General features: G+C 39.0%; 1 protein-coding gene across 4 annotated transcripts in view; it reads right to left on the bottom strand.

The window, feature by feature from the left end:
• Nucleotides 1-1,641: 1,641 nt before the first annotated feature.
• The window catches only part of arhgap44a (Rho GTPase activating protein 44a), a 54,649-nt gene continuing 31,381 nt past the window's right edge, over nucleotides 1,642-24,909 (bottom strand). The window contains exons 8-23 of one of the 4 annotated variants that reach the window (XM_084419573.1): nucleotides 24,822-24,890; nucleotides 24,639-24,720; nucleotides 24,360-24,487; nucleotides 22,943-23,054; nucleotides 22,472-22,553; nucleotides 21,836-21,916; nucleotides 21,056-21,169; nucleotides 19,981-20,072; nucleotides 19,703-19,886; nucleotides 17,165-17,182; nucleotides 14,631-14,819; nucleotides 10,611-11,129; nucleotides 7,311-7,456; nucleotides 6,026-6,403; nucleotides 4,927-4,978; nucleotides 1,814-1,926 (exon numbers count right to left, since the gene is read on the bottom strand). In XM_084419573.1, coding sequence (XP_084275699.1) covers nucleotides 4,971-4,978; nucleotides 6,026-6,403; nucleotides 7,311-7,456; nucleotides 10,611-11,129; nucleotides 14,631-14,819; nucleotides 17,165-17,182; nucleotides 19,703-19,886; nucleotides 19,981-20,072; nucleotides 21,056-21,169; nucleotides 21,836-21,916; nucleotides 22,472-22,553; nucleotides 22,943-23,054; nucleotides 24,360-24,487; nucleotides 24,639-24,720; nucleotides 24,822-24,890 — 2,202 coding nt within the window. In that variant the 3' untranslated portion in view covers nucleotides 1,814-1,926; nucleotides 4,927-4,970. Of the gene's footprint in view, nucleotides 1,927-4,926; nucleotides 4,979-6,025; nucleotides 6,404-7,310; nucleotides 7,457-10,610; nucleotides 11,130-14,630; nucleotides 14,820-17,164; nucleotides 17,183-19,702; nucleotides 19,887-19,980; nucleotides 20,073-21,055; nucleotides 21,170-21,835; nucleotides 21,917-22,471; nucleotides 22,554-22,942; nucleotides 23,055-24,359; nucleotides 24,488-24,638; nucleotides 24,721-24,821; nucleotides 24,891-24,909 lie in introns of all 4 variants that reach the window. The other 3 variants (XM_084419572.1, XM_084419574.1, XM_084419575.1) reach the window with 3 other exon arrangements.

Raw genomic sequence — 24,909 nt, 5'->3', positions numbered from 1 at the left:
TTCCCTGATATTTTTCATGACTGTGGGAACCCTGGGTTTCCTACCTTGCTTTCAGACACTTTTTTATTTATTGAGTCTTTAAGAAAATACACTCTAATGCAGCAGTTGTCACTGTGTTGCTATTACTGTATTATGTGCGATTCTGGATAATGTTGTAGCGCAGATAAACGCACAAAATATTAATTGAATTGACCCTCCGCTAAGCTCCTTGCCTCAGTTTATATTACTCACTCTGAGAACCTTTACTGAATCCCCCACACTGAAAAGTAAGTTTCTACCTTAAATTTTAAGTACAATCAACTTGGATGTTTAAGTCATTTCAACTTAAGTTACATTAAACTGACTTGAAAAAATTAATAATGAATAAGTTCAAAATTGCTTAACTTATTTTGATTTTGAGTTAAAGCAATCTAAAAACATGTCATAACTTATTGATCATATAATTAATGTAATTTAAGTTGTAATTTAAATTAATGTCATTTAAATTAATGTCATTTAAGAAATGACTTAAACATCCAAGTTGATTGTACTTAAAAATTTAAGGCAGCAACTTTTTTCTTATACCGTGTGGGTATCTTTTATCACTATTTGAAAAGCCCCGGCAACAAGAGTTTATTGAATTCTTTGATATTTCTTTTGTAAAATTCCATTTAAAACTATCTTAACACATAGGACTTCCATAGATCTGCATTTTCCCTGCATTCCATTGTGAAGGACTAATACCTACACCCTAATCCCTATGAAGGGTGTACCCTCCAAAGTGAGAGATTCGAAGGAATGAAGGGAATAGGGACCAAAAAAAAAACACATCTTTGCCGAGCCAATTAAAGATGTGCCGTAATCACACAATTGTGTGTGCTACTTGCCTGTGAATCAAAGAATCATGGGAGCGAATGGCCCATTAGTTGTACCCTTCGAATCCTTCATTTCGAAGGGCCCTTTGAAGTGGCCAGTTTTGAGCCACCCTTCAATATGGCGGCCATGATTGGTCTCACTTCGAACTGCCCTTCTGAGACGGATTTATCCACTTTGGAACGCAGCCTAGATATGAGCACTTGTCAGATAATATAATAGGCGGAAATAGTTGCTAAGGCCAGAGAGTAGTAGTAGCATTTTAAGGCGAGGCTTAGCGAAAGGCCAATTGGATTGGATTGCTAAAGTAGTGTGTAGTTTAGATTTGGAGAGATAGAAAGATAGAAAGAAAGAAAGAAAGAAAGAAAGAAAGAAAGAAAGAAAGAAAGAAAGAAAGAAAGAAAGAACTCAGCATTGCAAAATTAGACTTAAACATGCTATATGCCAAGTGACCCATAAAGAGCATGGCATCGACCCTGTAGGGAAAACAACGATGTCCCACTCTCATACTGTGAGGGTGGGTCTCCGTTCCAAGCCTTCAGCAAGATAAAGTTTATGAGGTTCCTTTAAAGTCTGCAGACTGCCCCCTATGTGCATTGTATTGTAATTGCAGCTCTGATAAGGCAGAAATAATCACAAAAAAAATCCATCCCAATCAAACAAAACCAACAACACAACAACAAAACGAAACAGACAGAATCGTTCAGAGAGAAACAGGTAACGTAACAAAACTCCAGGTTCCTCCAGTGGCAATTTGAACAAAATCCATTCTGTTGCTTTTTATGGCACCTGTTGTGTGGTTGGCGTCTTCTCTAGTCTAGTATTCGTGACTCAGGGTTTGGCCAAGATGGGGTTCCAGTTGGGCCTCAGCAGAAGATGGCAAGTTCTGGGCGAAGTTGCTTGGTGGGCTCAGGGGTCATAGCGTGGTGCTTTGGCCCTCCTCCTCAGACACGGACTCCCCCTCCGGAGAGCTGACCGCAGCAAAGGAGCTCCGACATGGGCCCACCCTGAACTCGTCCAACAGGCTATCCAGATTGACATTGATGGAGGGAATATCCAAACTGAAGTAATCTGCTACAGGATCATGGGAAATGAGAGCAATGGCCACAAAAGTGAAGTGACAAGACATGTTTACAGTAAAACAGAGAGAAACGATGGAAATGGCGATGATGAGGATGTTGAAAAAACACAAGGAGAGAGAAAGCAAAAAGTAATTTCAGTTCCAAGGCCACTGTTAGAGGCGAAGTCAGCGAAGGGTGTTGAATGTGTGTTGCAGCAGGAGAGAGGCACATCAGACTGTTTCCTGGCATTCTACACAGGGATTCTTTCTGTCACACCGAGCCATTGGGAAGGAAGGTGAAATAGGTTTCGTTTCATATATTAAGCCTGTAGTGCTTGCTCCTCCTGCTTCAATCTCTGCTATGCTCATAAAAATATAAAGTAATACGTAAAGCTTTTTGCAGTTTTTCAGAAAGTAAAAATAACTGAATCAGCAGTTCACCACAATCAGTGCTGGGGAATGTTACTTTAAAAAGTATGGGCCGGATCACACAGAACGCGTTTTTGCTGTTTTTCTTTTTTAAATTTGAACTTCTTTTAGTTTGAGTGCCGCCTTTTTAGAATACCGTGTTATGCGTGAGATGCTGCAAAAGACATGACAGCAACGGTCGAACACGTCTGTCTAGAGCGTTTACACTGCAAAACTATGAAAAAGCAGCACAGTGGAATGGCAAAACGAGTACTGTGTGAACGGCCCCTAACGTGTTACATTTACCATGCTCCTAAAAAGTAGCTAATCCAGTTACATTGTTACCTTTTACAGAAAGTAACATGATATTTTGTGTTATACTGTCTCGCCGTCAAGAAGCCTTCTGTAACTGTGGTTTCCTGCTTGGCTTGCAGATGTTTGTATAAATTCTGAGGTATTTTTTTGCTGTGAAAAAGTATTTGTCCCCTGACATAATTTGCCTGCAACAACAAATATAGCATGAAACATGTCACACAATGACTGCATTAAATGTTTTTACACAGGAATTGCAATAGCTGGAAACAATGCATAACACATTTGTCTCCATTTGTAACATGTTACAGATTATAAGGTGACTTTACTATGCCTTTTATCCGCCAATGCACAGGATTTGGAGCCTTAATTTGACAGTGTAAAGATTCATTTATTTTCCAATTGTATCGGACAATAAGCCGAAAAGTAGTGTAACTTGTTACATATTACCGGTATGTGCCATTATCTGTTACGTATGGAAGCATGTTTCCGCCAATGAATAATAAATAAATAATAATAATTGCGACTTTTTATCTCACAATTCTGACTGTTTTTCAAGTCAGAATTGTGACTTTTTTTCTCACAACTGCGAGATATGAAGTCAGAATTGTGAGAAATAAAGTCGCAATTCTGAGAAATAAAGTCGCAATTGCGAGATAAAAAGTCAGAATTGCGTGTTATAAAGTCGCAATTCTGGTAAATAAAGTCGCAATTGCGTGATATAAAGTCGCAATTCTAAGAAATAAAGTCGCAATTGCGAGATATAAAGTCGCAATTCTGAGAAATAAAGTCGCAATTGCGTGATATAAAGTCGCAATTCTGAGAAATAAAGTCGCAATTGCGTGATATAAAGTCGCAATTCTGAGAAATAAAGTCGCAATTGCGAGATATAAAGTCGCAATTCTGAGAAATAAAGTCGCAATTGCGTGATATAAAGTCGCAATTCTGAGAAATAAAGTCGCAATTGCGAGATATAAAGTCGCATTTCTGGGAAATAAAGTCGCAATTGCGTGATATAAAGTCGCAATTCTGAGAATAAAGTCGCAATTGCGAGATATCAAGTCGCAATTCTGGGAAATAAAGTCGCAATTGCGTGATATAAAGTCGCAATTCTGAGAAATAAAGTCGCAATTGCGAGATATAAAGTCGCAATTCTGAGAAATAAAGTCGCAATTGGGAGATATAAAGTCAGAATTGCATGATATAAAGTCGCAATTGCGTGTTATAAAGTCAGAATTGTGAGATATAAACTATTCTGAGGTAAAAAAAAAAAAAGTCTTGTCTTTTTTTCCTTAGAATTGGACTTTATAACTCACAATTGTGTTTATATCTCACAATTCTGACTTTATAACACACAATTCTGACTTTATAACACGCAATTTCACGCAATTCTGACTTTATAACACGCAATTGCGACTTTATTTCACACAATTCTGACTTTATATCTCGCAATTCTGACTCGCAATTGTGAGATAAAAAGTCGCAATTATCTTTTAAAATGTTTTATTTTGTGGCGGAAACAAGCTTCCATAGTTACGTGTTACTTTTTTGAAAAAGTATCTTAGCGTAAATTAAAAAAGTAACATTACTTGCTACCTGACACAAAATTTGATTACATAATGTGTTACTTGTAACGCACATTACCTGTAACACAGGTTACCTGTTACGCACGTTACTTGTAACGCGTTACCCCCAACACTGACCACAATGATTAAAATACTCCACACATAGACAACAAGATGGGAGCAAATTGAAGATGTGGTAACATTAAGAACGTTGTCAGTGGACTTTGTGGATTGGTGGACTGTATCTGATTGTGATGACCTCCCCTGTGTAAGCATGAGATGGACGCGGATGGCGTAGTCATGACTGTGCGAAGAACTGCCACCCTGTGATGGACTCAACTCAAAAAGAGTTTGGTTGGGTGTTTACCAATGTCCACCGATGCGGTGGTGAGGATATTAGGAGGGGGAATGGATCACGATGTGAGGTCAGGGCCAGAGACGTTGAAATGAACTTCATAAGCGACGACGTTGGCAAATATGTGGTGTTGCTCAGGAAAGTAAGGCCATAAGCCATGCACAGACCAGTCTCACACCATGCACAGACTACACTGACAGAATGAAGAAGCCAGAAGCAGTCCCGCAACTTGGAGAGAATGACAGAGCTGGAGAAGGAAGTGTTACGGTATGAGACAGAGAGCAAGGCTGCGGTAGGCCCCAGATTCAGCCACAGCACCAGGCCAGATGGTGTGAGATGAGGCTATGGCACGGGCACAGCAGGTTCTGGCTTACCCTAAATGTCCCCCTCACACTCAGCCCACACTCAGTCCCTGGCCTCACACAGCTGCAAGGTGCACAACGATGACAGGGGATAAAAGAGTCATACATCAATCAGTGCTCAGGAGAATGACTGACAGACACGCCTCACATGATAGAACATACAATCAGTGCCATACAGCGGGCCACTAGAATGATACAAAGACCACAGAACCTTACTTTAGGGAAACAGTCGCACACTGAAGCTGAGAAAACAAGTAGGGCTCGTCCTAAAGGTGAAGTGTGTAATTTTTACATTTTTCTCAGACTTTCGCCATAAAGATGTGGATTCCTACTGAAATGATTGGATTTAGCTCACGAAAATTCACCAAACAGTTGACGGTTTCCAGAAAGTGCTTGCAAAATCTGCATGGGGAAATCTTTCACCCTCACATGTAATTCTCGTTTTACGTGGATTCCTATTGAAGTGACTGGATTTCGCCTGCGAAAATTCACTTAACAACTCTAAATGTGACTGCACTTTCAGTGCGAAAGTTGAAAGTAAAGCAAGCCAATTAAATTGGGAGTGGATGATTTTCAGCAAGTGCTTGCTAATTTTTTTTTGTACTGTGGGAATCGTCTGCAGGTTGACTACTCTAAAGAGTGTAAACTAAGTGGAGTCTGACATGTCCATCAGCTTCTTGCTCAAGTAATAGCATGAGTTTGAGTTTGGCGTTTAGTTTGTGGTGGGGCAGAATTGTCGGTATAAAACCTGAATGGAAACATTAATTATTTTTACATTTCCGTTGGTTGTGCAAAAATTACACACTTCACTTTCTAGTAAAATATATGCTACATCCCTGGGTTTTGAGTGAATTCCCTTTGTTTCCACTTTTTATAGTCTAAAATATAGCTAAAATATAATCATAGGAATTAAAAAAATAATTATCATAGTGTACATCTCAAAGGCAACTGAATCTATGGGTGCCCCATATTTAAGACAAACAAATCTCTTCACATTTCATAGGGGATCTGGCTCTTTAAAGTCCATCGCTTGCGTAGGACGGAGAGACAGACAGTTTGAGAGAGGGACGCTGGACTCCCACTCGTGATGTTGCCACTGAGGCATGTTTACCTGTGGACATGCTCTCTCCAGGGGACAATCCGTCAAGTAGACCCTGCTCCAGGGGCTGGGGGACCGTAGGAGGGACGGTGGGTGGCTGGGGAGGGGGTAGGCTGGGTCTCTGCCTGGGCTTTGGGGTGGGCCTTGACTTTGTGAGCGTACCAGTCAGAGAGGGCGGCGAGGACAACGTATGGGGTCCCCCTAATGGGGTCTGGCCAGGGGAAGAGGTGGGCGCGTGTCCAGTGGGACAGCCCAAACCGTACGGGGAGGGGGTGCTTGGGGGAGTGGGGGACAGGCTAACCGGAGACGGCTGACCTGTGGATTGGTCTGACATCCCCCCCGACTGGCAGTAGGGAATCTTGGGCGGCACAGGGGCCAGTTTCTTAGACGCTGTAGGGAGAGAGATAAGACAAAGTCAGATGCATGCAAGTAGCTTTTACTCCACGACCCTGTTTAAACCTGGTATTAACATCTGTTTTGGGCGAAGCGTGAATTGTGTGCAATGCATCTTGGGAATTTGTTTAAATTGAATGACTCTAACAAGTATTCATTACTTCAACGAGCTCATTATTTCTGCCTTAAATTATTACAATTTAAATTAATAAATTTTTAGCTAACTGTGATTTCTATATGTACATTTCTGAAATACATAACTTAGACCGTTACCTCTGATAACAGATCACTCTAAATTGTAATGTGTAATTTTCTGTAAAGCTGCTTTGAAACGATGTGTATTGTGAAAAGCGCTATACAAATAAATGTGAATTGAATTGAATTAAATTAAAAATGTCACTATGTAATTATCAAATAAAACGAATAGCATTTTTCTTTCACCTTTAATGCATGTGTGTACACATCTTAATCATAATTTTCATAGTTTAAAAAAATATATTTTATATTATATTTTATCAATACCTTATAGTTAGAAGTATTTTTAAAATAATAAATAGATATCATTAAGTTTTGGGGGAGTTATTAAAAAAACATTTCTTGCTCACTTTTTGAAGACTTGAAAAGCAAAATTATGTCTCACGTTTAAGTCTTGTTTTCAAAATTAAGTGTTTATGCTTAAAACAAGTTTTTTTTTGTTTTTTTTTAACTTAATATCTAAAGTAATTTTCCTTCTCAAGTAAATTAATCTTGACATTAAAAGGACAAATGTGACTAAATCAATCTAGACGTGTATACACTGATCTGTCTGATCACCCAAGTCAGATGTTATACCAATTTTAAAGAGGATTTTATCTCTACATGAAATTTGATAAAACCATTAAAGAGGAACCCCACTGGGACGAACCATTGCGTAAGGTGTGAGGACTGTGCTCGGCCGAGTGAGGAGACTGGCTGTTGCTCTGCTGACCGCTGACAGGGGGCACTGTTGCTCCTGCCGCCTGCCCAGCCTTGTGGCCAATCACAGGAGAGAGCTCCTTGCTCTTCAGAGTGCTGGAGAGAGAGACAAACATGACTGCCTGCCATCAGTCTGCACACACCATATCATTAATGACAAGGACCCCTCATGTCCCCAATCATCAAAACTAAAGTGTTAAACAACATCCTGCCGGTTTTGATTGTGTCTGAAAAGACCTTGACAAAGCATTGGCATAATTGATCTGGGAATCGAACCCATGTTTCTGGCACCATGCTTAACCAGATGAGCTAAATATAGAAGCTCCTTTCTGCCACAGAATATATATATTTTTTTTTACTATTGTGAGTTTATATCTCACAATTTGGACTTTATAACTCACAATCGTGAGTTTATATCACGCAATTCTGACTTTATTTCTCGCAATTGCAAGGTTTTTTAAAATATATTTTTTATATAAACTTGCAATTATGAGAAGTCAGAACTTTGAGATAAAAAGTCACACTTATCTTTTATATTTTTTCTTCTGTGGAAGAAACAAGCTTCCATTGCAAAAAAAAAAAAAAAAAAAAAAAACAATGTTGTTGCTACTGTAAATTCTCAGATAACATGAAGGAGATTTTAAAACATCCACAACTAAAATCTGCTTTCATGTGAGTGTGATGTTTTTTTGTCTCCAAAGACATGTGAAGGTGGATTTACACCGGGTTTCTCATCCACATCAGCAGGAGGGGGATTGAGTGTCCTTGCCCAGCAAACACACACACACACACACCTACACACACGCACACACACACACACACACACACACACACACACACACACACACACACACACACACACACACACACACGCAGCATGTATCTTTAATATGACTGAGCATGTGAAGCTTGTTTTTCCCTCAGACAGCTCTATTCAGGCGCCTCTCTGCTAAACTCTAAGGAAGATGCATCTATATGCACACATGGACACAAGTCGTCCACATATATCCGTGCATACATGCAGAGAACGCCTCAATGTGACTATGTTTTGAAATGAATCCGTCACATCTATGACTCAATCTCTGCAGTTCCCTTTCCCTGCGACTTTTGAATGAAGGCTCACAAGGGTATATGGGGTGGGGAACTTGTACCATTGCAATACACAGTCAACATCATTGGTAAAATGGCTAATACTGTGCGTTTTGATGCTAAGCGCTCCTAATAAAGATCTTAGATTGATATTTATTGCATTGATGGAGTCTGCATGTGCAGAACGCGATGGGAATTCTTGTTATTCCATTGACATTCCTCCAACCCTTCAAACAACTCGGGACACTGATGGTCCAAAAAAAGAGCATTCATATACACAATTCCCACCTCAATTAAATTTGTGGCCTATATTGCTGTGAAACATTTGAATTCTAATTTGATTTGGTAAGCGTTGTTTCATTTTCCAGTGCAGTTGTCAAATTCAGACGGCTACTCAGTAGGGAAGACTTAAATCTTGCTCAAATTATTACATTTTAAGTGGCCATTTCAAGTGTCTATTGCTTTGTTCCAAAAATCTGGTGAGTTATCGCAATGTAAAAACACATGTTGTCAAAACTGACTGATCATATTATGTTTTTTAAAGTGTGAACAAAACGTGTAAGAATTATAAACTTTTGTTGATTTATTTTCTGCAACGATCCAAAAGCCAATGGAAAAATCCTGGCTTTTTGTCGAGGGAACCAGGTGGAGTGACGCTAACTTTCAGGTTGGCCTAAAGTTAACCAATATAATCACTGCAGAGCTATAGCTTCAGATATTACCATAATTATAAGCTAAAACCTCAAATGCCACATAAATATTGGATTTTACTTCAATGGAACTTCTCAGTACGGAGTAAATGTAAGTGCCTTTACAATTGCAAGAGTTCATTGCAATTGATTTTGGGAAGTAGTCCTTACGTTTCTATTTTCCAACGCTATCTTATAAGGCAGAATAAATCAGTTTCCCGTTGTTTGTAAGAGTGTTTGTGTTGCGAGAGTGCCAATGATGACTAAAAGAGCTTAGGTGGGCAGCTCATTAGGGTTTGGAACAGAGATGCTGGTGTTTACGTACTTGCACATCTAGTATGACTATCCCAGTGAGCAAACAGACCTCATGACTCAATCAATACATTCATAAGCATCCATGTCACCATGTGCTGCTCCATCCACGTACTTATTTCTAGCAGGGGAATTATAGTTCAATAAAACTGACACTAAAACTAAAAGCAACCAACTGAAATAAAATAAAATGAAAAAGCTTAAACATTACTCATTTTAATTTAATAGGGTTAAGTTAAAAAAACTAAAAAACAACTAAAGTTGTAAGTTATTATATATATTTAATATATATATTTCAGATATTTAGTTATTATTAGTGGTCAAATCAATTAATCGCGATTAATCGCATTAAATATATGTGCATGTGTGTGTAAATGTTTATATAAAAAAAATATATACACACACGTATGCATGCATACATAAACACACACATACATATATATATATAACTTTTATTTTAGATGCAATTCATCATGAATTATTGATTTGACAGCACTAATAATAACTAAATAACTAAAACTGAATTTAAAATCAATAAAAACTTTATAGATATACATTTAAAAAACAAACTACTAAAGATGAAAAAAAAAAACATAAAAATTACCAAAACTTTTAAAACAACAACAGAAAATACAAAAATGAAACCCGATTAAAAACTACTAAAAATGACAAACAACAAAATTACTGTTATCTAACTAAAATGAAAAATACAAAAATAAAAACTGATTCAAAATATTGATATAAAATATATAGACATTTGAAGAACTACAAAAAATTACAACAAAATTACTAACAAATTAAAATGAGAATGCAAAATATAAAAACAGATTCAAAACATTAATAAAAACCATAATGGTATTTCAGTGCTACTACAATAGCACTGATTTCTATTTGAAGGATACACTTTCGCTAAAGGCCAGTGACATCATCGGTTGCTAGGCAACCTCAGGCTTCCCTGGACAATGACAATGTTACGGAATCTGTGTGATGAGGCTGAAAAAGCAATAACATCACAAAGAAAGTAAAAAAAAAAAAAAAAAAAAAACGGGATGGAGCCAGTATGGAGTGATCTGAGGTGAGCGCTCAGACAGTGTGGGGAGCCCTGGTGGACGTCACAGTGTGTTGCGAAGGCAGGGTGGCCGCAGGCAGGTGGTATTTACCTAGTCAGCCTGGGGGGTCCTCTGTCGCGGGCACATGGACAGGCGGCCCACGGCGGGGGGGCGGAGGAGGGGAGGCTAGGGGGGTTTCCGAGGGACACGTCGTGGCGGGTCAGCACGAGAGGGGTTTTAATGTAGAGGGGCGAGGCATTGGCGTCAGGCGGAGCGGCATGCGGGGCGTCACACACTGGGCCGTGTTTGGGAAAGTGCAGGCAGCTAGGCTTGGGGTTGGAGTTGATATCGAGTGAGGAGGAGGAGGAAGAGGAAGAGGAGGAAGGATGTGGCTGGGGCAGGGGCAGGAGCAAGGGCAAGGGTGGGCCGAAGCCGGCCCAGCGCAGGGGTGGAGGCGGGGAGCTGGGAGGCTGCGACTCGGGGCCGGGCGCCACGGGCCGAGCGCAGGGAGGGGGTTTTGGGTAGAAGTGGTGGGAGGACGAGGAAGGGTAAGGAGGGGGTGGCCGCTCCTCCACGTGGGACGCATAGACATGTGAGGAATCCGGCCGATTGGGCGACACGTCGTCTGAGCTGCAGATATTGGAAACAATAAAGAGCAAACACAGGAGAGAGAGCTCTGGTCAACTGCACACGGATGGATGTTGAGCTCCAGCTGTGGCTCGCTGGCGTTATACAATACTGATCACACTCTCAGGATCCTTCGGTCCGCATGTTTGTCTCAAGCTGGTATGAGCATTTAGCCAGTTTAGCGCACGGCAATGAGCAACAGGTTTAGCAAACAGCAAGCGTAGCAACGAAAAACAGGCGCAAGGAAACGCTTCCATCTCCGTTGGGAGGAAAAGCACAGCAATGCATTAAAATGGAAAAACTGAAAATGACCTTGTGTCTGCGCACTGCACCGAGGGAAGAAACAAAAATCTCTGTTAAAACAACCAAACATCAGAGAGAGTTTGGTGAATATGCAATAATCTATCTAGAGCTGGCGCTTAAACCAAGGTCTCCAAATGCGATGAAAACCCAGAGCAGTTAAACACAGACACAAAAACCCTTTCATTGCCTGAAAGAGTGTCAGAGGAGGGGAGGTAAGCCAGTCAAATCATCAGCCATCGCAAACCCTAAATGCAATGACTGAACCATGGCGTGACCTTCACTTCATTAATGTATGATTTACATATGGGCTTATGGGTAGAGTTTTAGTGAAATTAAATGAATGGGAACAGCAAGAATGTCTTACATTCATGAGATAAACTGTTCCGAACTGTGACATTTTAACCTCACTAAATGATATATATATATATAGGCCTGTACACACTGCCAAATCCAGAAGTGAATCCTCTAAATTATCGTTTTGGGTGTGAACAAAATACACGAGTCACTCTTGAAATTGCAAATGAGAAACTGTAAAGATATTTTTAATGTAGTTTATTGCAATTGATTTTGGGAAGTACTTCCGTTTCCAAAACTATCATATAAGGCAGATTAAATCCCTTCTATATTGTTTGGAAGAGTCTTTATGTTTCAAAAGAGAGCTTATGATGACTAAGGCCCCGTCCACACTACTGCGTTTTCGTTTAAAAACGGAGACCTTTTGCTACGTTTGCACCTCCCGTCCACACTAAAACGGCAAAAACGGAGACCCAAAACGGAGAAGTTTAGAAACGCTGCCGACCCGTTTTTCGTTTTGAATCTCCGGAGGGCGTTTTAGTCTGGACGGGTCAAAACGGAGGACTTTAGAAACGATGACGTAGTAGAGGCTCACGCTCGGATCTATGATTGGGTGTCATCAGTCATGGCGTAGGCTATATCTTTTCTAGCAGCTGTTGTGCAAGTAAATTCTGCATTTTACAATGCTAACTGCCTACATGCGCCGGAGGCAAGCTATTATTCGAGCGATCTGTGACAATTCCCGGTAAAATAGTGACAATGTGACAATTCCCGTGTGCAACTGACAATTCCCGATAAAATAGTTTACGTTTGACAATTCCCGGTATCGACCGTGTACATGGAGCGTCGGTTTTGGGTTAACCTGGGAAGAACCAGCGCATGGTGGGATAATTTTATCAATGAAGTTGTGTTTACACCGGCTCGCGCATGCCCAGTGTTGGTGAATGGTCACGTGATCCGCGTTTTCAGTCGTTTTAATGTGGACGGAGATCAATTCTAATACGCAGCTAAAACGCTTGTGTGGACGGAGATAGTATTCGTTTTAATTCTCCGTTTCTAAACGAAAACGCAGTAGTGTGGACGGGGCCTAAAATAGCTACCTAGGTCTGCATCATTAAAAAAGCCTTTACTGTCACTTTTGATCAATTTAATACATTCTTGCTAAATAATAAAAAATTTAAAAAATATATTAACTCCCCACCTCGCAAAAAAAAAAAAAAAAAAACTTTATTTTGATGGTTCATTTAACATGTTCTTGTTGACTATAAGTAATGTTGCACCTACATGTCTACTAACTCTCATCAGAGTATTAGTATAGTATTAGTAGACTGGTAGGGTTAGAATAAGTTGAAATGTAGTTGCAGAGTTACTTATAGTCACAGTAGAATGTCTGCTGGGGAGTATCAAAATAAAGTGTTACCCCCTTACTGACCCCAAACTTTTGAATGATAGTGTTTCACTGACTTTTTCTTGTCCTGCACCAGAAGAAGAGAGACTCACATTTTGCATGGGCTTTTAAGGCAAGACACTACAGATGAATAGGGTAAAATTTTGAACTAACAGATATCACGGTAGCACTTTATTTTACAGTCCTGTTCCCCATGTGCATACTATGTACTTTTTATAGTAATTGCAATAACTGGGTAATAACTACTTACTAACCCTGAACCTACTCCTAAATCTAACCTTTGGGTGGTTACCTTATATTACCCAGTATTCTCTTAGGTAAGTACACTGTAAGTACACGTACTGTAAAATAAAGTGCAACCGATATCACCATGAATTCCCTAGTTGATTAATCGCAGTACATGAAGACAATCGTTTTGTATTACACGTTTTCTGCTTAAATGTTATGCTTAAATATACAAAATAAGCATTATCTAGTTAAATATGAAATTTAAAAAATATTCCAGAACAGAAATTGGAACACTGGATAAAGTCAGGTTTCATTTTGTGGACATATCTCCAATTTGTCCACAAAATTATGTTTTGTTTGTCCACACCATAGACTGTAAAAAAAAAGGTCCACACCATTTCTCCATAAATTAGAAAATACTGTCAAACAGGCAGGAAAAAAAATGGAAAAATAGGAATAAAATGTTATATAAATGAGGTGAATTATATATTAACAAACCCTTCTGTGAAAAAAAAAAAAAAAAAAAAAACTTAAAATTATTGATAGTAATAAAACTTAGTAATAAAGATTTCTGACTTGATGCATGAGAAAAAAAAAGCATTTGAGAAAACAGCCTTTGTAGTGTAATAGAAATCTGCAGATGCAAATAGATACAGTGTGATAAAAAAAACACTTAAATGTGTATTTTGGATGTTTTCTTTCCACTAACCTGAAAAGAAAACAAGTTATGCGAAGAGTCCAAAACCTCAAAATTGAGCAGTGCATTAGACAAAAAACAAAAAACAAAATGTTTTTTGCCTGTAGTGTCTTGCCTTAATTACAGTACATTACAATAACTAGTTGTTGAGGTTGGTTCTGTACACACAGCACAGATTTAATGTAAATGTGATTAATTCAGTTGCAGAATGCGGATCTCACTCTGGTAAACAACTGAACTCAGTGTGTACAGAAAAGGATGGAGGACTGGCAACTGTATTCAACTGCAGTGTGTACGCGGCCCATACTGACTGCACTACGCAAAGAAAAAAATAAATGACGTCTATTTATATAGACTCGGTGAGGGAAAAATAAAACGGTAAGTACAACGAGAAAAGCATGAAAAAGCAGAGGAAATGTCATTAATACACAAATGCAGGGAAAGCAAGAGAGTTAATCGCTGAATGGAAAACAATGATGTCACAAGTTAATTCTACTGTGAAATGCATACACAGTACATTGAAATGTCAATGGAAAACAGGTAGAGGATCACGTGGTGTTGTTTTTTTTTTTACCTGCCCCTGTCTCCAGGAGGGGGGGTGGGGATTGGAGATGTGGCCAGCTCACCGGGCTGTTCAGAGATCAGCGTGTCCGCAGGAGAGCCGGGCGGCTGTGCGCTGGGAGGCGTGGACGAGGATTTGCGGGACAGCGTCGAGGTACTTTTGCCCTTCACCCACGATGTGTCCATCACTCTGACACCCACACTGCCCACAGAAAGACCACAACTGAGTCAGTCGTAAACACAACACAACATCTAGATGCACTGCACAGAACGGCTAACCCTCTTAATCATTACATCAACTTGTGCGTTGTTACATACAAGCCAGCATGGGTCATTATCTTTGAGAGCAAAAACAGATGTGGTGAAGTACAAAGTATTTCTGGAACATTCATTCAAAATATTGTCATTTATTACAGATGCCAGATGTGATCAACCTTCAGTTATGATCATGTATATTCTTATAAAAAGAAACATCGTTTGACATTTACTAATTGATGTCAAAACACTTTCTAGTAACTTTTATAGTTAAAATTAACATTAATTATTGTAATTATTACAATATATAAATGTAAAATATTTTTGTTTTCAATTTTGATTCATACTGTATTCACCAAGTTTGGGGTTGGTAAGATTATTTGAATGTTTTTGAAAGAAGACTTATGTTCACCAAGGCTGAATTTATTTGATAAAAAAAAAAAAAGCAGTAAAAACAGTAATATTGTTAAATATTATTACAATAATTTCAATGTATTTTAAAATGTAATTTAATTCTTTGATATCAAAGCTGTATTTTCAGCATCATTACTACAGTCTTCAAATGATCCTTTAGAAATCATTCTAATATGATGATTTGATGCTCAAGAAACATATATTATTATCATCAATGTTGAAAACAGCTGTGCTGTTTAATTTATAAATTTTTTTGGAAACCGTAATACATTTTTTTCAGGATTGTTTGATGAATAGAAAGTTGAAATATTACCTATTGTAACATTATAAATGCCTTAACGTTTTTGATCAGTTTAATGCATTCTTTTAAAAAAATCACTGACCCCAAACATTTGCAATAATAACATAAGGAACGTTAATTAAAGGGATAGTTCACCCAAAAATGAAAATTCTGTCATCATTTACTCACCCTCAAGTTGTTCCAAACCTGTATGAGTTTATTTCTTCATCTTTGTGTTCAGCAGAAAAAAGAAATTCATATGGGTTTGGAACAACTTGAGGGTGAGTAAATGATGCATGAATTTTCATTTTTGGGTGAACTATCCCTTTAAAGTCACACTATGCAAGATTTGTACTTTAATATAACAGCTTCAAAATAATTTCGATGGCAAACAAACTCGTAGTAGGGCGAATCATCCCGATAGCAAAGCGGGGGGGGGACGCCGCTGGCAAAACCAGCAATGCAGGTTTGATAGGTGGCGCCCCGCCAAATCTCGCAAGAATCACGACTTGCTTTACGGCACGACGTCACGTACATCAACAACATATGAAGCAGCCTCTATGGAAGACACTAGCACGCATTTCAGATGTGAATCATGGCAGAGTCGACGAAGAAAACGAAGAAAGCGACGGCTCTGCGTGAGTGGTATTTACGACAGTAACGTTAAATCCAAGTACTCCACAACGACTCTAGGGGTCGCTGTTTGAGAAAAATGGAAACTGCATAGTGTGCCTTTAAGTTATAAAAAAAATGGATCCCACTTTATATTAGGTGTCTTTAACTACTATGTACTTACGTCAAAAAAAATAGATAAATGTTGTATTGTAAAATACTTTTGCTGCTATTGAGGTAGGATACGGGTAAAGAGAGCGGCGCAGCGTTTATTTAATTTTTTTCAGTTAAGACTACACACTGATACGGAATATCTGCGGAAGTGTTACTAGTATCTGATTTCGCAAATAGTTGGTTTCTGAATACAAAAAATGTCAACACGTAATGCACTTGCTCTGCCACTAGTTTTGGATGAAGAGATGTGCTTGGTGTTGTCGTTTGTTATTGTTGTACAAGCAGAATGTGGCGGTTGGTCGGTGTGGTATTAGTCCCGCCCCTCCTCCACTGTGATTGGGCGGCCGGGTAAAAAGTGACAGTGATGAGCACTGCGTTTTACCCAAACTTGAACATTCTTCAACTCTCGGCGACAGGTAAAAAAAAAAAATGCAGAAGCGATTAGCGCTCAGGGTGAAATAGATGCTCAGCACTTCATCTCGCTGCTGTCTTTTGTAAAATATGCAGTGCTCCCGTTGAAAACAATTGGGAAAATACGCTAACCGCAAGAAAGAAAGAAAAAAACGCTTTGATGGACACACGGCCTAAGGGAAGGGACAACAGTGATGTAATTACAGAAATCAACTACACCTGTAATTACATGCAGGTATTTTTAAGATATAAGTACAATGTAAAAGCATATATGCACACAGTATGTCCATTGCATCAAGTGATTTATTTAAATGTAAGTACATTGTAGTTAAAACACAATATAAATTGGGACCAAAGCAAAAGAAAGCTCACAGGATTACAGGAAATGTGGTGGACAGTACCTTTGAATTTTCCTAATGCTGCATTAAGTGAAGATAAAACAATGATTTTAGAGGAAACGCAGTGTGTTTACATGTCTATAAGAAGGAAATGACATGGAGACAGGGAATGACAGCTGAACGATGAACCATGTAGAGTGCAGTGGGGGACATGTGTAGTTTGACAGTGTTTGGTGGATCAGGGCGGTCCAGAGGTGAGAACATGTCAGTCTAAATGAGCAGCTGGCACTCTTTCCTGCTGCGACACCATTAAGCCTCATTTACTGTAATTGCCTTTACCCCGGGAGCTGTGGACATAAACAATTAGACGCATATCCTCTGCTTTAACAAAACAAATCAGTCCTAAAATACGCTTGATCCGCATCATTAACTGTTATGTAATCTATACATCATTTTGTAAAATATATAGTATATCTCTCCTCTCCCACTGTTTTCATCTTGATTACTTATGAAGTTTCCATCAATGAACTGTGCCTATGTGGCTTGAATTGTGAATAATAATTACATCAACTGATTTGCTGAATAGTTGACCTTGGAAAGTCAGGGTTACACATAAACAATTTTCAAGTGGGATTAAAAGGACAGTTCACACAAAAATGACATTTTTCCCATCAGTTACTCACCATCATGTTGTTCATCTTTAAAACACTATGAAGATAATTTGAATAAAACCTGAGAGATTTCGGTTGCTCCGTTGAAAGTCAATTTACGTAAAACATGGTGAACAAATCTAATTGAGCAGATGAAAGATCAAATTTAGGCTTTTATTCACAATTAAACGGAAAACGGAAAAGATTCTGCTTTGCGACCACCCGAAAAGCTTCTCCGGCACCAGAACCATCGCTGATATTGCCTTCATTGAAAAACTTTTCGATATTTGTACTTTCGTTTATATTGAGTATTTGTAGCAGTACTAATACTGACAGAAAAACAAATTGTAATCATACATTTAATTCTATTTACTTCTAACAAAGTCTGCCACCTGGGGCATTGATTTATGACTTTCAGCCAGAACAGACCACGGAGAAGTCTTCTGTCAGACTGTAAGTATTTTAAAGTGCTTATAATTTAGGTCAGATTCAACTTACTTACCTAAGGTGTCAAATTACGCACTGTAAAACAATATATATATATATATATATATATATATATATATATGAAGAGTTCAGATGCAAAAGCCTCTAAGTGCCATCTGAAATTTTCTTCTAGAATGATCATTTTTATCAAGCTTGTATATTTAAGTTCAATAATTTCACTTAAATGGCAATGCAAATTACCTATTAATTGTCATTTAAGGGAAATTACTGAACTTAAATATACAAGCTTTATAAAAAAATGATCATTCTAGAAGAAAATTTCAGATGGCACTTAGAGGCTTTTGCATCTGAACTCTTCATATACACACACACACACACACACACATAATGTTTTGACACATCTCTGCAGTTAATATTATTGCCATCAATGTTTGCCAAATGTTTGCCAGAACCCAGTATTTTTCTGTAAGGGGGTCTGGAGTAGGGCTCTGACTAACAGAAGTCTGGATATCCTCCTCCGTATGCGGTATTTTTCCACCTGCTGGAGCATTGCAGGTGGCATGAGTCAGAGCCTGGCACATCTGCCACGTGTCTGTCGATAGAGGCAGAAATCCAGCCCCCTCAGTGAATGATAAGGGAGCTGCGGCCCTCCTTCAACACTCCATCCACGTAACCATAGAGACCGTGGCAGCCCATCAGCCCGAGACCAGCTCTATTCGAGGGAGGTTGAAGGAGTCGCTGAGATGTTCCCGGAGTTCAACTCCAATTGAGAACAAATGACACAGAAAGGTTACTGAATAACGACATGACTGAAGTCCCAGTCTAAGTGAATTACTCGCTGAACACATTAGCTATCCGCCGCTGTCTCATCCGCCACTTCTAATTGGTTTAAGCGGCACTATCTAACCCTGTCGGTAATGGGCAGTTAGTGCAATGATAATAGTGCAGTGTTTAATTTAAAGGGATAGTTCACACTCACAGGAAAGAATCCAAATCCATTCTCATCCAAACCCATGTGACTTTCTTTTTTTAATGGAACATTAAAGGTGAACATCCTGGCCACTCTTCTCTATATAATTAAGGTGAATCTGGATGAGGTCAAGCTCTGAAATTATTTACAAAACACCCTCAATGGTACAAATAATTCAGAGATGAGTTTGTGTGGAGCAGCATTTGCACAGTGCCGTGCTTCACTCTGAAACACGCAGTGCATTTATTTAATTAAATCAGCCATATTGCGATTTCGGTTTCATTTTGATTCACTGTCCAGCCCTACTAGCCAAGATATTCTTCAAAAATTCACCTTTTGTTTCATGAAAGCAAAAAAAAGTCATACAGATTTTCAATGGCATAAGTGTGAGTAAATGATGACAGAATCTTCATTTTTGGGTGAACTGTCCCTTTAAGAAGTAAGGCCGGTATGAGAAGGTAATGGAAGCGTGTGGGAGGGGAAATGAAAAATGTCAGTGATGGAGGAGGCAGACAAGAGCGCAGAACAACCTACCCATCCTTCTTGTAGAATTCAAGCATCATGTTGTCAGTAGCAACACTGAGTGGGCGTCGGCTCTGCTCGTGCTGCTGCTTGCGATCTGATTGGTCCATATCTGGCGAGGGCATGGAGCTGTAGTTGGAGTTGTGATTGGTGTGTACCGGGCTGCCATAGCTGCCTGTCAGGTTGAACTCAATATCTAAGAATAGCAAAGACAAATTAGTCCAAAATCTCACAGGAGAACACGCTCGTGGGTATGTGCGAATATGCTTTCACAACTCTTTCTATCTAACCTCCAGGGAAGAACCAGTCAGCATGCTGGATGATCGGCTCAATGATGCCAACGATTTGCAGGGACACGGTGGTCATCATTTCCGTCATGTTTCTGTGAAGAACAATGCCCCATTTGATCTACACATTTCATAATATAAAACTACTAGATCCATTAAAGAAATAGTTTACCCAAAAATGTCATTCATTCATGTCGATCCAAACCTATATGACTTTTTTTCTTTTGTGGAACACAAAGGGTAACATTTTGAACAATCTTCATGCAGATCTTCTCTATAAAAAAAACAATTCATGGTGACTACATCTGTAGAGCTCCAAAAAAAAACTTGAATGTCACTCTGTTCTACACAGAAACTGTTAACATGACTTTAATGGTGTGTATTGATGTCGTTCTTGAAGCTTGATAGACGTGGTCACTATGAATGGTTGTTGTATGGATTCTTCATTCGTTCTGCAGTGTAATTTTAAAATAATTGTTGTACTATTGAAGTATTTATTCATATTTTGAACTAGCTTCTAATTTGACATTTTTAGTTTTCCTTTCATTATCGTTTACACCAGGTACTAACACACGTTTCAAATGCGTCTCCTGTGTGACCTCTTCTGTTTGAAGTTCGTCGAGACTCCCTTCTTATTTCATGACACTCTAGCCTACATCATTTTCACTTTCAGTGGACAAATAGTATTGAATGAACGAACCCGTGTTAAGTGGCTTACGCGAATGAATCTAATATAATACAATGTAGTATAATATGTATCTGTCACTTGTTAAGAGTGGTGCTCTACCTCTCGGAAATTAGTTTTTGCAGGGTGGGATGTCTGGAAACTGCTATATTACACACTACATGTAAGGTAATATTGAAAAAAAGCATAATGGGGCACTTTAAAGAAAATATTTAATAGTTTTAGTTAACAATAACAACACTATGCTCCACATAAGAAAAGTAACAAAGTCATAAGTCATATGTATGCACTGTAAGCAATAACAGAATTTTCATTTGGCACTGAATTGCTTTGTGAATTTGCTGCTATCCACATAAATGAGAGAAGTAAGCCAAACATAGGACATGCACTCACCCTTCTGAATGTGTCCACAGAAGGTTGGGTCCAAGAACTATTGCAATGTTACCTGGTGTCATTTTATTAGCGTCTTGATACTCTGTGAGTTTGGCTAAGAATTTGATTAGATATCTGTTTAGAAAAGAGGGGAGAAACAGTTTCAGTTTAAATCTCAGTTTGACAAAAGGTTTTAGCCCTGGCATTCACTCATACATTTGCTATTCCTGTCGCTGTATATTATCAATATTTCAGTAGGTCTGACTCAAGCCAGGTGCAGTCAAACAGCAATGACCCACAGCCTATATCGGGAAACCTTGTCATGTGGGTTAGAAGTAAAGACGTGCCAAATATTTACAGGATTTGACAGTGGCATTGTAAAGAAAATGCGCAACCAATATGAACAGGCCTCCTTATTTTCTTAAAGCGTAGCTTTGTTCGAATTTATTCCTTGATGATAATGATATAATATTCATTATTGTGGCTCTTAGCTTAGCTCTCTTTAGCCACGTCATTTAGGGATAAATGAAAGGATGAATTTGTCCTAGCTAGAAGACAGCATCTATACAGTTGGCACATTAAACAGCTTAGACTGACTAAATTATATTTCCAAACTCAAAAATATTCTCAGCAGGGCTAATGAACTCTGAATATACAGAAAAACACACACTTCCTGACAGTAAAGTAATTGCCACATCGCTCATGATATGACCGAGATGTGACACTCCTCTCTGCTAATGAGCTGTTGCATTCATGACCTTGTCAGAAATAACAAATAATAAGTAAATAAGCACCACAAACCTGAAGTTGTTCAAATTGTCTGATGATAGTTTCTCACATGTACCCAACAGGGCTTGAAGCCTTTTGTCCATATCTTGAATACTAGAGAATGGCCATAAGGAGAGATGCATTAAGGTACAGAATAAGGATAAACTGCTGTGTGTTCATGCATGGAACTGAACTTGATCTCTTCTGCTATTAACCTACACTGAAACATATTTATATTGGGTTGATTTTACAGGCAGCTCTTCCACGGTATGAGTAAACTGTAAGTGTTATGTTAAGTTCACTAAAAGAAAGCGTACAAGTATGCTTTAATACTTGCTCATATGCTTTAACATACAAGTATGTTGTTGTTTTTTTCAAGTATGCTGTATAAAATGTATGAAGTTGGCAGTTTTCTTGGTAGGAAGTCTTCTTCTGTAAAACTCTGAAATAGTAAACTTACATGTGTACTACTAATACATTGATATTAATATAATTTCTACATAAAATAGAACTACATTAAGATTTGCTCAATTGACAACTCACATTTGATTCCGCCAGGTAGGCAGCTCAATATGTTTTTGAAACAGACCTTATGTCTCACATCAATATGAAAATGGCAAATGGTGCTGGGAAATGGCATGTGTGTTGGTGTAGACCGTCAATACTCACTTTGAGGCTTGAATCCATTCATCATAGAGTTCAAAGGACATTAGAGGTTCTGGAAGTTCACGAAGATAAGACTTCAACGCCCCTGAGGGAAGCAGATGAGGAAGGGAAGAGGTCAGTGGAGAGAAGGAGAGAGTGAAAGAGGAAGGGACATGGAGAAAGAGGGAAACTTAGCACTTGTGATAGGATGTGTGTGGAGGTGTGCCTTTCCCTGCTTAAAATACTAAAGGGAAGCCTGACAAATGAGCTGTCAAAAGCCACAACCAGCATGTAGCGACTGTCATCTGTGCCCCCCTACCTGGCGGCTACTAGGTCACGCTTCAGGTCCGCTGTAATGAGATCAAATTAACCTGAGACAGAATTTAATGTGAACTGCCGTAGGGTCTGAGCCTTTGTAGCTGCGATCGACTAAAAGGACACTGCGGGTAGATCAGTGAACAATAGGAAACTAATAGGAAAGTAACAGATGCTCACCTGCGATGGCATGTGGGTCGGCTGAGTACTCCTGCACATCAAGAACCCCGCAGTCCAGTGACGCCTTAAGTTTCTTCAGCTTGGAGGCCGAGGGAGCCACCCGAAATAAACCCTGAAGTGACAGGAAGAGTTCTCAACCAGGAGGCCAGGGCCCACTAGAGGGCCTCGGCAATTCATTCATTTAGTAATCTTGAGGCGCCAAATGGCAAAAAGCATTTGAATTAATAAATTATTAATATATATATTATTTTTTAATTCTTTCCCTAAATGAACATGCTAAAAAAACAAAAATGAAATGTATTTCTTATATAATATTATAAATATCTCAATAACTGTTTGTAATTACTGAGATCACAAAAAAATTGATGTATATTAATACACCCAGTTTCAGTTAAAAAAAGGTTTGAAAACAAGCAGCTTTGTCATGATTACAGCAGAAATACAGGAAATAGCCTATATTGGCTCCCTTCAAACATTGTGTTGCACAATGGGGGACTTTTGAGTAAAAAAGGTTGAGAACCACTTGAATAGTCCACTCACTGTAGGCTACACAATGGAAGACTTTGAAGAAACACATAGGCTACAATGCTAATTGGGACACCAATACAGCAGTGTTGTCCAGTTCTGCTCCTGGAGAGCCAATGTCCTGTAGAGTTTTGCTCCAACCTGCCCAAACACACTTGCCTGAATGTTTCTTGTGGCAAAATCACATACTGAGTAGGTACTACATATGAATTTATTTCACGAAAAGTGCTTTAAAAAAAGTGCGTTCTTTATATTATGAATGATATTCGGATGTACTATATCAGCCATGTTGTTACTGTTATGTGACATACATCGTCAGTCAGGTCTTCATAAATCCTCTCCCGTATCCATTGTATGCGTACTGCGGAAGTAGTAGGTCTCCAGGTACTTTGCGCCTTCTGTTTTTTTTAATACCATGTATTCAGACATACTCTTTGCCGTACTTTTTTTGCATACTTTAAAGTAGAGAAGTATTCCGTTTTGCACGAAGCATAATAATCCTGAAAACCTAGATTAGCTGGTTCAGGTGTGTTTAATTAGGGTTGGAGCTAAACCATGCAGAACCCCTCCAGGAGCAAATTTGACTTCCATAGTATTTTTATTTTTCTACTATGGAAGTCAATGGTTTGGTTACAAATGGTCTTCAACAAAAGAAAGAAACTCAAGAAAACAAGTTTGGAACAACTTGAGGGTGAGTAAGTAATGACAAAATTTTCATTTGTGGGTGAACTATCCAGTGAATATTTAGGGTTATCTACAGTATAATGTCTCTGAATGACATCTGTGAAATGCCGTTGATTACCACAGACAATAGTTATGACTCGTCCCTCAGTTTGTTAGACAAACTGTGTATACATAAGGCACGTCGTGTTATTTCTCAGCAGTCTCGCACCTCTTCCTCCATGCCACATTCTAGCAGCATGGTGACGCACGCCTCGATAGGAAATGCAATCTCCCTGCCACTGATGGCGAGATGTTCCTCTAAGGCCTTTCCATATGAAGGCTTCTCTATCCAGGCCTCTGGAACACATCATGATAGATGTTAAAATGCATCATTTTCAATCTGTTAAAAGCTGCAGAAACAAGTTTACTAACAGATCCACACACGCATTTGAAAGACACCACTTAACCAAACTTGTATATGTTCAGACACTGAAGTGGTGAGTCTTACCCTGCTGAGCTTTGATCTGTGGCAGCACACTCTGCAGAATCTCCAAAGACTTCTTGTGGTACTCTGCCTGAACCTCTATGAGCTACAGCAAGACCAATAAGAGGACATACACATGTTGTAAGCATTCCCAAGGTATTCCCACCAAAAGTACACACTTCACCTTTAGTGTCCAGAGGTACTTGCCGTTTGAAAGTAGTTTGCATAGTCTATTTCTTTGGCCACAAAGTTGTACATGTCCGCTGATAACTGGTCCTACAGAGAGGGAAACAGG

This window comes from Rutilus rutilus (assembly GCF_951802725.1).
Source record: "Rutilus rutilus genome assembly, chromosome: 1".
Taxonomy (NCBI): Eukaryota; Metazoa; Chordata; class Actinopteri; order Cypriniformes; family Leuciscidae; genus Rutilus; species Rutilus rutilus.
This window is presented reverse-complemented; position numbering and strand designations above follow the sequence as displayed.